This window comes from Herpailurus yagouaroundi, unplaced genomic scaffold (genome assembly GCF_014898765.1).
Source record: "Herpailurus yagouaroundi ecotype Mexico unplaced genomic scaffold, PumYag 180, whole genome shotgun sequence".
Taxonomy (NCBI): Eukaryota; Metazoa; Chordata; class Mammalia; order Carnivora; family Felidae; genus Herpailurus; species Herpailurus yagouaroundi.
Window position 1 is genome coordinate 3,698,515 of NW_024412411.1, and position 13,243 is coordinate 3,711,757.

At 38.0% G+C, this 13,243-nt stretch overlaps 1 protein-coding gene across 7 annotated transcripts in view; it reads right to left on the bottom strand.

The window, feature by feature from the left end:
* Positions 1-13,243, bottom strand: part of C2CD3 (C2 domain containing 3 centriole elongation regulator) — a 148,274-nt gene that overhangs the window by 81,768 nt on the left and 53,263 nt on the right. For all 7 annotated transcript variants that reach the window (XM_040489300.1, XM_040489298.1, XM_040489297.1 and 4 more), the window contains 5 exons: positions 9,353-9,847; positions 6,529-6,680; positions 4,494-4,740; positions 1,778-1,958; positions 178-361 (listed from right to left, as the gene is read on the bottom strand). In XM_040489300.1, coding sequence (XP_040345234.1) covers positions 178-361; positions 1,778-1,958; positions 4,494-4,740; positions 6,529-6,680; positions 9,353-9,847 — 1,259 coding nt within the window. The remainder of the gene's footprint in view (positions 1-177; positions 362-1,777; positions 1,959-4,493; positions 4,741-6,528; positions 6,681-9,352; positions 9,848-13,243) is intronic.

Below are 13,243 nucleotides of genomic sequence, written 5' to 3' on the forward strand. Positions count from 1 at the left end.
TAATAATGTAGCAGATTTAAGTAAAATCTGGAGAAGAGTCACTAATAAGCCAGGTAATATAAAATAGGGTAGAAAGGATTGCTTAGCTTCCTTATAATTCAAGCTACGATGTCAAGGGAAGGATGCTCTATGATTGTGCACTTCCTTTCTAGGCACAAAACTGGTTTCACATTATACCTGCACCAGATTTCAAACTGGACTCCACCTCCAGGCATGGGCCCCTGTGCAGAGAAGACACTCAGCAGAAGCCTTTGCACTGGAACTTCAGCTGGCAACAGGAGAGAGTGATGGTGCTCACTATTAAAGATGGGATCTGGAACACAGAGTGTGGTTGCAGATCTGAAAGGCTTCAAAGAGATTCCTTTGGAAAAGAAAAGCAATTCAGAATAATCCAACACATTTAGTGCTTTATCTGTATGTAGCAAGACAGTATGCTAATATTCAATTTCAATTTTATCCTCACAAAACTCCTGTGAGAAAAACAAAGCAACTATTATTATTCCTACTTAACAGACAGGATAGGACATATTGAAGTTACATAGTGAATCCAAAGGTGTTAGAGTTAGTAGATCATGCACCTGATACCAGAACCTGTATCTTCTATGTTACTTTTATCAAGGTCTATTTCCATAATAGCTATGGTCCCCCAAGGGCCCCATGATAATATAGAAGAAAGAGATCCCTTCATTGCTGGACAATGTCTAAGGGTTGCCATTTCTCCACATCCTTGCCAACACTTGTTAGTTTGATTTTTGTTTTTGTTTTTGCTTAAAAATTATTGCCATCTTGGTGAAAAGAAGTGGTATTCTGTGGTGGTTTTGGTTTTCATTCCCTAAATGACTAATGATGCTGAGTATCTTTTCATGTGCTTATTGGCGCCATTTATATATCTTAAGAGAAATGTCTATTTAGATTTTCTAAATATTTTTTAATTAGATTGTCTTTTTATTATTATTTGTAAGAGTTCTTTATATATTCTGGATACAAGTACCTTATTTTAACCCTAAAATCAATACTGGCAGTGCTTTTGCAGTTATATGTGGACATACTCAGAATGCCAAAAAAATCTGAGCCACCTGACTTGATCATTCCCAACTGAGCTAGAACAAGGGGACACTCTGCTTTCTTGTTTTAGCTCTCAGAGATGAGACAATGGAAATGGTAGGGGGTAGTGTAGTGTAGTGTAGTGCAAGAATATCTGGCTCTGGGGCCAGTTGGATGGGGTCTGAATGCCAACCATGTTATTGTTACTGGGGCAGCCTCAGTCACTTAACACTTCTCTCTTTTGTAAAATAAAGAAGATAGAATCTACTAGGATAAGTTGTTTTAGGATTTACAACTATGATCTATGTGAGATATATATGTACATATTTCTCCTAAGAGCAATGGTTCAGTATTCCCTAATTCAGTGTTTCACGCTGTTATGTTATGTAGAATGTAACTACCTTGAATAATGAGAATCAATTGTATATGTATGGATGATAAGAGTGACCAGGCAAAATATAAATAATGGGTGGGATCTAGGTAAAGGGTATATAGAAGTTTTTTGTACTATTTTTGTTAACTTTTCTGTAAATTTGAAATCATATCAAAATAAAAAGTTACAAAAAACAACATAAGAAAGGAAAAATTAAAACTTAGCCCATCTTCTGTACTACCCAGGTAAGACTCGAAACATTTAGGAACTCAAAATTCACTCAGGGAAAAAAAAAAAATCCTAAGTATAGCCAATTAAAGAACCATACAAGAATGAGAAACCCTAACCTCCTAAACCTACCGTTTTCAAGGAACTCAGGTCCTTTTAGCACACTGGATTGAGAGTCTTGAACTGGAAAGTAGTACTGGACATAACAATCTGCTTCTCCCCAGACTGTTGCCTGAAGAGGGGCTAGCCCTTTAACGCTCTCTACGTGGAGCTCAAAGTGATGCTCCATCAATCCATTTCTTTGGTCCTCTGCCTATTAAATGAAACAGAGATACTGGTGAGCTTTAAAGAAAAAAATATTCTTAGAATATTCCTGCTTCTCTACAAAATCTGAGTATAGATGAAGAAATAGGCATAATTAGCTGATACTAAAACAGATACTTAATTCTCATTGTGTATAAATCTCACAACTGCTCACTGTAATCAGATCCAGCTGGATTTACTCTAGACTGTGAGCCTAGGTCAATATTAGGAAATCCACAAATGTTTCAGTGCATTAAATAAAATAAAGGAAAGAAACATGACTATCTCAATAAATGCTAACAAGGTATTTGATAAAATTCAATCAGCTCCTGATTCTTAGTACATTAAGAATAGGACACATTAAGAATATCTTCTTGTATAAAGAATACATATGTGAAGCAAACAGGTATTAATTTACTTACTATTTTTAATGAAGGTTGGAATAACACCAAAACTACTCATTAATGGTAAGGACTAGTCAAGGAGGTCGTGAATATACCATTACTGAAAGTAACTACTACTGATAACAATTTAATGTTTTTATTATTTACTATAGCCAGGCACTGTACTAAGCCTTTGACTTGTAGTAGTTAATTTAACATGTATAGCCAACAGGAGTGGAATAAGGGTTTGAACTCAGGTAGTCTGACTCTAGAGCCAAGGCTCTTTACTTCTACTCTATACAGCCTCGACAGACACTAGACAACTGATAACTGGGAATATTCAAAGGGGGGATTCAGGACTCAGATAAAATTGTATGATGTATATGTGTTTAACATTCTAACCATTAATCCCATGAATCTGGAACAGATTGCATAAGGTCTTTGCTTTATTTATCAGCAGTATCTGCTCCAAAACCTTCCTCAGGGAAACAGAAAACTTTCATTTTGATTCCCCAGAAAAGAAAAACAATCTCAGCAGCTACTTAATTTGGCCATACAGTATTACAGTAATAATTCAGTTCTGTAGATGCTGAAATGGATGAGGGACATGAGTATAGGAAGAAAAACAATTTATTTATAGATATCTAATCTTTCAGAGAGTTCTTTTATGCTCATAATGAGTAACATTTTCTAACTTTTGGTATGGAATTTAATGAAAACTGAGTCTACACTGCAAAGTGAGGGCCATATATAATACCTAAAATAGACTTAGGAATATCATAGATAAGTTTTCTGTGTTTGTGCTTTTATGTCATTGTCAAATTTAAAAAGCTACTATTATCTATTGGTAGACACTAGTATCTAATAGAAACAGTAAAGAAAAGTTTGGAGTTCATAACATACAAATAAACAATAATCTACTCATAAGACATTTTCCTAATAGTTCTTTCTCTGTCATAGACATCACATTTGTCATTCAGATTCAGATTAGAAAATATAACATATTTAAATCATGTGGAAACTGAGATTTGGCTATGCTAGTAAAGACACCAAAGGTAAGATAACAGTAGGACATGACACAGTAGAATGAAGACTGGACTTTGAGTCAGAAGGCCTGTGTCTGAACAGTGATTTTCTCATTCTTAGCTATGTGACCCTGGACAAGTAACATAACCTCTTTGATTCTGTTTCATCACTTAAAAAGAGAATGAAAATGACTCACCTCATGTAGTGTTAGGGAAATAAACATGAAAAAGTGTATCAATGTGCTTTCTCAATTGTCCAACACTGTACAAATTATTTTTAAGAATTTTCTGGTAGAAAAGCAAGGAACTTCACTACAACTTTCCAACTGGATTTGGCTGAGAAACAGAGTAAGATTTGCTGGCTTACATTTGGAATCATTCTCAACCTTCTGCCCCATTTTTCCCCCCTTGATTATCTTTAAAAAAAATTTTTTTTTAATGTTTATTTATTTTTGAGAGAGACAGAGACAGAATGTGAGCGGGTTAGGGGCAGAGAGAGAGAGAGACACAGAATCTGAAGCAGGCTCCAAGGCTCCGAGCTGTCAGTACAGAGCCCGATGCGGGGCTTGAACTCACGAGCTGTGAGATCATGACCTGAGCCGAAGTCGGATGCTCAACTGACTGAGCCACCCAGGCACCCCTGATTATCTTTTTTTTAATTAAGACTTTTTAAATGCAGTTTTACATTCACCCCTATTTTTTAAAAGGCAATTAATTAACCGTTAGTGAATTAGAGGATTAAGAGGTGGCTGTCCAATTAGAGTTTCTTTATAGATTCAAAAAGCTCAGAGGAACACAGATATACATTTAAATCATAAAAAATAAATAATTCCTTTAATCTACAGCAAGTATTAGGGTGCAAATATGTTTCTTTTCACTAATGAAATAATGATCTGGGGCAATGGTTTCACTAAAACATGCAAGATAAAATGAGATTATGGAACTTAAAATTTGTCAGAACAATAGATCTCATGCTCTCACCACACACACCAAAAGGTAACAAGGTGAAGTGACTGATAACGTTAATTGGCTTCATTATGGTAACCATTTCATAGTGTTACATATATCAAAACATCATGTTGTATACCTTAAAATGAGATTATGGTTTTTATAAATAATCAAGTGGTTAGTGACTACCATAGTAACAGATGCTATAGACGGCTGGTCCAGAAAATGGGCTGGCCTAGGGCTGAAGGGTGGAAGTGTTCCTTCTTCATTCTTTAATCTTTGTAGTGCCATTATCTGATCTGAAGAACCCATGGCTAAAAAGACGCGAAGACTCCCATTTTGGTGGCCTGAGAACACATCAATCACAGGCATGTAGCTGTCAACAGCAACAACTGGGTACTGAGCATCAAGCAGCAGGCGAGAAATTTTGGGATCTCTAGAGGGAGAGAAAGTATGAATGAGCAAATGATAACCATCAATCATGTCTCAGTGTTGCTGCTGCATTTCCTACTTGGCTTATTTTCTCAGTTTGTTAAAAATGGGTCTACAGCTAGAAAAGTAATAGTGGTCTGAAAAAACATCATTCTACCGTAACTCATCAAATAAAAATTCCCAGGCAGATAAGTTCTAACGTAGCAATCTGAAAGCAGGGAATGTGTCTGATTTATCTCTGTTATCATCATGACCCCAAGCCCAGCATCTGGGACTGAGAACTATCCCAGTACAAGCTTATTGAATTGCATTATTTTACAGTGTGGTCAACTTGAAAAAGTATGGACTTTGGTGTCTGGCAGATAAGACTTGGATAATATTACCGATAACATCTTCCATCTATAATCCTTCTAACACTGCAAAGGTTGATATTATCCACTATTAACAGATTAAAAAAGTCCAAATGCTCATCAGACCATGCTAAATCTTAGCTCTGCCACTTAATTGTTGGATGACTCTAAGTAATCAACTTAACATTTCTAAGTCTGTTTCGTCTTCTGTAAAATGTAGGTAATAAAACTTCCTCAAAGGGAAGTTAGGACTAAGTTGAGGAAACAAATATAAAATACCAACTACAATACTTAGTACACAATAAGTGCTAAGTACCTGGTAGCTATGATTATTTTATGCTCTGTCAGCAAAGAATGGGGTCTAATGAAATGAGAAGGGAAGGGAAATACCAGACTACACTAATATCACAAGCAAAAAAAGGGGAAAAAGCCAAAGCCTACAGCTGACAGTGGCATGATTCCAGTAGCACTCCTTAGCCTGACCATGCTCTCCAGTGCTACCATCATAAGTATTTCACTATTCACAGAAGGCATACCCATTTATTTTCTCAGTGGATTGTCACAATTGTGCCACAAGGGAGACAGGGGGTCTATCATCACCCTCATTTTACAGATGATGAAAACAAAGCCAGAGAGGTTGATTTTTCCAAGTCAAAGGACAAGCTTCCTCATTTGTAAAAAGGGGATAATGATAATACTTCCTGGGTTATAGGAAGGCTCACATGAAACGGTGCACACTAACGTGTTCTCTGTAAAATGTAAAACACAACATTTAAAACACAGCACCATGAGAAAGCTCTTAGGAAAGAAGTCAGTGCTAAAATAATTAAAAATCAGTACCTTGAACCAAAACAAAAAATTAACTGTAGTGAGGACAGAAATAACCGCCAGATAAATCAATACCCAACTGAGTGATAAGTGAGGTACAGTGATCAAATCTGTAGGTCCAAAAGACAATACTCAGTAGAGAAATCATGCAGATAGCTGATGGGAATAATCATCATGTTTTTGTGACAGAGATAAACCATTAATTTTGTGAGGTGATAACCTCTGGTAGTAGAGCTTCTTGGTGAAGCAGTAGAACTCTCTGGGTTCTAAGCCTGGTTCTACTACTTACAATATATATAACAAGTTATTTAAATCCTCTGTGCCTCTGTTAACTCATCTGTAAAATAGGGGAAATAAAAGTTACCTGCCTTAGAAAACTGTTGTGAGGATTAAATGACTTGATGTATGAAAGGTTCTTAGCATAGGGCCTGAAACATGGTAAGCAGTATCTGTGAACTGTTTTAACATAGAAAGAGCAGCCACTGTGGCAACACTGAGAAAAGTCCTCCAAGGTATTATTGGGCTAGTCATGTTTGCAAACCCAAAGAATTCCTCTTCAGTCCAAACAAAGTTAAAGATGTAAAGTAAAGAATACTCCAAAAGATCCTATTTACTTGAATGACACGTAAAACTGATGGAGGGGGAGTTTCACCAGCCCGAGCAACTTGTCCGGTCCTGGGCTCTGCACCTTGTTCCAAGTTTCAATTACCATCACATTGTTCTTCAGCCTTTCCAGGTATTTGGAAGACAGAGAGACAGGAATCACCTGGGGAGAGGAACAATCAAAAAAACAACACAAAAACCAACACCTGAGAAAAAGGATCAATTTATACTTTTATTCAACAAGTACTAACTGAAAGCCATTCACAGTGCTAGGAACTGAAGACATTAAAATAAAACCCACTCTGTATTCTCAAGAGAAGCTAGTCTGGTGTAAGAGACCAATTAAGGCCAAATACAAAATGGTAATAGTTCTCTGATGACAAAGGTCACATAGGTGGGGCTTTGAGGACACAGACATATCAATGACTGCGCCTGCCTGCCTCATCCAAGCCTTTCTAAGGCAAAATGACCTATTTGTAAATCCCTGCGGAAAGACAGATGTTTCTGAAAGAAAGATGGCTACTGACTAGACAAGGGTTGAGCACCTAATCAAAGGGCAGCCAGCCCACTGGTTGGATGCAATGGCCTAATGCAAAAAGCTCTGCCCAATCTTCTGCATTGGTAAATAACAAGTCAACTGTTCATTTGGATTTCCAATGTAAAATTATTTGAGAACTGGCCAGCCAGCTGGTAGATGAAAGAGAAAGAAAAGTCACGAAGAGAAGCAGAGATCTGCAGCCAAGAGCGAGTCTGTTTCCTTAACGGCAGAATGAAGGGCCCACCAATTTGAAGTGACCTAAGCTGCAGTATAACTGCATCAGCAGAGAAGAGATAAGCCCCATGATGAAATCAATAGAACAAGAAAGGAAAAAGGGTGAAATCAGAAATTAGGTAAGGCAAGATGACAGGAAGACACCAGAAGAGCAGAGATCCTGAGCAGACCTACTTTTGTATCCATCTAAGAAACTCCAATTACATAAGGTACCTGAGCACATTTCTGTTCTGTGAAACTAAAAAAACTAAAACATAGCGACCTAACCTACAAAGGAGAGATTTCAGAGAAAGCTGCTGGCAGAAAGTAACACTAAATTCTTAGGGATAAGCAGAATAAAGTTAACTTGTCTAAAAAGCTCTACCTAATAGGAGTCATGAAGGGTGAGAAGGAAATGTAAGGCAGAGGAAAAGCACACGAAAAGACACAGAGGTAGGGAAAAAGAACATTTAGGAAACTGCAAGTAGCTGAGCATAGCTGGACTATCTAGTGTGAAGGGAAGAGTGACAGGAGTAGAGACTGGAGAAGTACAGTCAGGCAGTTGTTAAATGGGCTTATAGTCCAAACTAAACATCTTACCTACTCTGAAGGCTATGGGGAATTAGTGAAAAGTCTAAACCAGGGGAATAAAATACTCAGGTTAATATTTTAGAAAGATCATTCCTATTGGTACAAAAAGGAATGGACATGGAGAGACCAGAAACAGACTAGACTGAAGGCTATCTGGAATGAGAAAGAGGGCCTGAATGAAAGCAGTAGCAGTCGGGTTGAGTGGGAGGATTTCGTCTGGAGAATGAAGTTTGCAGCATCTATTGGATTTGGTGAATAATTATGTAATAAAGAATCAAGGATACCTTTCAGGTTCTGCTCGGGTTTCTGAGTAGATTACAATATGAATTAGGGCAGATAGGAGGAGGAGGAACAGATCTGGAAGGAATAATAAATTCAGATTCAGACACATTTGAATTCCTTCTTTCATTTATATACCTTTACTGAATACCTGTGATATGCCAGGCCGTGCATTAGGTGCCAAGTGTAAAGTGCTTTTGAGACATTTGGGAATGATGACCAGCAGTTACATAGAGAGATCAGAAACCTGAGGGAATGTCTGGCCTACATGGAAGTATAGATTTGGAAGTTATCTTCATAAAAATAATAGATGAAGCTTTGGGAGTGAAAGGAGTGACCATGGGAAAAGCGGGTTGGTTTGGAACAGCACCAAGAATAAAAGTAATGCAGAGGAGTACCAGTAATTAAAGGTAAAAGAAAGGGAGAAAGAAGTGCTGGGGCCACCACTCGTTTCCTAGTTTTCCTGCTGTCCCAAAGACCAAAAAAGAGCTGTTGTTGATTCAGGAAGAAAATAAGAGAGTGGAGTTACAAAAATCAAGAAAGGAAACTATTTTTTTTTTTAAAGTTTGTTTATTTTGACAAAGCAAGAGAAGAGAACATAAGCTGGGCAAGGACAGAGAGAGGGGGGTGGAGAGAGAGAGTCCCAAGCAGGCTCTGCACTGTCACCACAGAGCCCAATATAGGGCTCAACCTCATAAACTGTGAGATCATGAACTGAGCAAAAATCAAGAGTCAGACATTTAACCAACTGAGCTGCCTAGGCTCCCCAAAACAGGAAATAATTTAAGCAATAGCATCAAATTCTACAGAGAAATCAAGCCAGATAAGTATTAAAACAAGTAGAGGAATAAATTAGAGAAAAAATTAAAAAAACAAAAAGCTTGGAGATACAGAAAAGAAAGGGGAAAGTTTAGTTCTAGAGGAAGGATAAAGGAATAGAATTCAGAACTCAGGCAAAAGAAACAGTGGGAAACCACAACAATTGAGACAGAAGAAAATGAAGCCACAAAAAGTTTTAAAATGTTGATAGTGTCTTTTCCTCTTCCCATCCCATAGTGGGAATGGATCTGCACACCAGCTAATTACAAAGGTCTCTCCCAGTCTGAACATTCTAGGTTTCCTTTATAATGGAATTATGATTTGGGAAACATACTTGTCTCCCACCTCCATATAGCCCTAATAGATATAGAAGGTTAAGATATGTACAAAGTTACCTGAGAAAAGTTGAAGACTGGTTGTGTTGTGCCCCATGCGATGATAGATCTGGTGACTTCCTCTGTGCTGAAAAGTTTGCAATTTAAATAAACATTGCATGGCGGAGGTTTGTCAGATTCTCCAGTAATGAAATCTTTCCCATCGGCCACCATCAACAGCACATGCAACAGCAAAGCACTCTCTTTTGTTGACCCATCTGTCTGATTTGCTAAATTGTGAGAGGCTGGCACAGCCATGAAGGTTGAAGGATTTGGCACAACAGGGCTTGGTGACTTTGGGTTGGAGAGTATCAAATTCTGTACTTTCTTTGCAACTTCTTCGTGAATTTGATTTAGGTTCTCTGGATTTTTAGTACAGGTAACATGTTGACCAGGTTCTGATAATGTCTTATCTGGACTTGTAAGAGTACAAAGTGGGCCATGTTGGGTGCTGTTACGTAATTTAGTATTCACACAAGTGAAATCCTTGTTATGTATAACAAGCTCCACAGTTACCTATAAAAACAAAAGGAAGAGAGTTAGTGGGCCTTCCGAAATCAGAATCAGAATTTTGGAGCTAGAGGCAAATCAGATTATTAGAAAGTAATTAACTCATTCTCAAATACCATAATAGTAGGAACACTAACAGTCTGTATATACATTACCTTATCAGGATTAAGAAAAGCTAGACAGATGATTTGTCAACAATATAAGCTGAGCCTAGAACATCATCTTGTGCCAGAAAATAAGGATGTGCTCAGAAAAGGATGCAGACATATCAAAAGAACATAGAATTCAGTCAAAGGAGCTCACATGGGCCAAATCTGGGACAATTTGAACATCAAAAAGAACAATAATAGTAATGGACAATAACACTGAATAATGTAAAAAACCATGAGTCTATACCGATATAAACAAACATGGGAGAAGGGACAACTCTTCTGTATAGTAGAATGCAATTAGTAAATACATAAGGAATGGAGGAGTTAGAAAATCATCATCTTACAATCATTACAGTAATAAGTGATTCAGGTAAACCACAGTGGAAGACATTCTACACATAAAAGGTCTCACTTAAAAAAAAATCAAAGTACTGAAAGACAAAGAAAGGTTGCAAAACTGTTCTAGACTAAAGGAGATTAGAGAGACACGACAAATGTAATGGATAATCCTGGAATGGAAAAAAAAATTCTTTATATGGAAGTATTGGCACAATTAGTGAAACTTGCATATGGACTACAGACATTATCAATGTTAACTCTATTTTTATAATTGTACAGTGTTTTGTATAATGTTCTTGTTCTTAGGAAATATAAGAATTTAGGGGGGAAAGAGGCATGACGTCTATAACATATTCTCAAATTCTTCAGAACAAAAATTGTGTGTGGGTGTGGGGGAGAGTGCATAGGGAGACAAAGAAAGACAGGAAGAAAGGGAGAGACAGGAGGTAGATAATTATAAAGCAAATGTGACAAATGTTAGTAATTGGGGAGTCTAGGTAAAGGGTATGTGAATTCTTTGTTCTATATTTGCAATTTTTCTCTAAGTTTGAAGTTATTAGGGATAAAGGGGACTTACTGTTCCCTTTATTTAAAATCTACAGCAAAGTTATTTCACTCTATTGAATACGGACAGCAATCTATCTATAACAGTACTTCTCTCAACAGAACCAGGACAGAAACAATTTCTAGTCCATCAGTTCTATTAATTCCTCTTTTCTGGTTTTAACCTTGCAGTCCAGAATGAATGAGGCAAACAGAAAATAAAATTTTGATAGGGGAAGAGTAATGTGATATTAATTTTTTGCAATGACAATCACACAAGTCCTTAAAACTAACTGGTATTTATTATCAAGAAGACCAGGAAGGGGGCAGAGAGGGCTTTCAAGAGGAGGCAGCAGCGTGAAAATCAAGATTAAAAGCATGGAGGTATGAACCATCATGATACCTTACTAATTCTTTACATAGTTTGATATGGCTACTGGTAAGGAAGCTGCAAGTGGTATGTTAGGGCCACATAGTGAGCCCTGTATTTTATCTTTTGGATAATGGAGAGCCATGGAAATGACATGGGTATGGCTGTGATAATTAAAAAAAGATGTTTTTTTTATAAAAAAAATTTTTTTTTAATTTTCTGAGAGACAGGGTGAGACAGAGCATGAGCAGGGGAGGGGAAGAAAGAGGGGGAGACCAGAATCTAAAGCAGGCTCTAGGCTCTCAGCTGTCAACACAGAACCTGACGTGGGTCTTGAACTCACTAACCATGAGATCATGACCTGAACTGAAGTCAGAAGCTTAACTGACTGAGCCATCCAGGTGCCCCTGGCTGTGATTTTAAAAGCTCACCAGGACAATAAGACAAAGCCATACTGAAGCTACACATTCAAATTCTGCTACCTAAGAAATCCTGCAGCTTCTTAATACAAGGAAAGAACCCTCTCTCCAACGAATTATATATCAGAATTCATTCCACCAGGCCACAAACTCAGTCACTTCTCTCCTTGTTCCCTCTCACTACTCTAGTTCAAGCCATCAATTATCTCTTTCCTGGACTAATTCAACAGTCTCCCTATTTTTCTTCTTGCCCCCCACAATCTACAGTCCACAGTTATCTTTTAAAAATGTAAATCAGGGGCACCTGGGTAGTTCAGTCGGTTAAGCTTCCGACTTCAGCTCAGGTCATGATTTCACGGTTTGTGGGTTTGAGCCCCACATCAGGCTCTGTGCTGACAGCAAGGAGCCTGCTTGAGATTCTCTCCCTCTCTCTCTGCCCCTCCCTGACTCACACTCTCTCAAAATAAATAAACTTAAAAAAAAAGTCAATCAGATGTTTTTCTCATACTTCAAAGTCCTTTCGTGGCTCTTACGATAAAATCTACACTCTTTATGCTGACCTACAAAACTCTGAATGATATGGCTACTGAGTGCCTGTCCAATCTTACTCTCTACCATTCTCCTTCTTGGCTCACTATTATATGGCAACATTCTTGCTTTACGGCCTTTGCCTGTGTTATTCCCTTTCTCTGGAATGATCTTTCCTCTGCTTTTTACTTGGTGGCCTCTTCTCCTTCTTCATATCATACCTAAAATGCTACTTTCTTGGAGAGACCTTCTCTGACCACCATCGTCTATTTCCTCCCAGGTATTCACTATTATATCATACTGTTTATTTTCTTCACAGTAATTCTGCTGCCCTATTTTTTTTTCAACATATGAAATTTATTGTCAAATGGGTTTCCATACAACACCCAGCACTCATCCCAAAAGGTGCCCTCCTCAATACACATTACCCACCCTCCCGTCCCTCCCACCCCCCATCAACCCTCAGTTTGTTCTCAGTTTTTAAGAGTCTCTTATGCTTTGGCTCTCTCCCACTCTAACCTCTTTTTCTTTTTCCTTCCCCTCCCCCATGGGTTTCTGTTAAGTTTCTCAGGATCCACATAAGAGTGAAAACATATGGTATCTGTCTTTCCCTGTATGGCTTATTTCACTTAGCATCACACTCTCCAGTTTCATCCACGTTGCTACAAAGGGCCATATTTCATTCTTTCTCATTGCCACGTAGTACTCCATTGTGTATATAAACCACAATTTCTTTATCCATTCATCAGTTGATGGACATTTAGGCTCTTTCCATAATTTGGCTATTGTTGAGAGTGCTGCTATAAACATTGGGGTACAAGTGCCCCTATGCAGCAGTACTCCTGTATCCCTTGGGTAAATTCCTAGCAGTGCTATTGCTGGGTCATAGGGTAGGTCTATTTTTAATTTTTTGAGGAACCTCCACACTGTTTTCCAGAGTGGCTGCACCAATTTGCATTCCCACCAACAGTGCAAGAGGGTTCCCATTTCTCCACATCCTCGCCAGCATCTATAGTCTCCTGATTTGTTCATTTTGGCCACTCTGACTGGC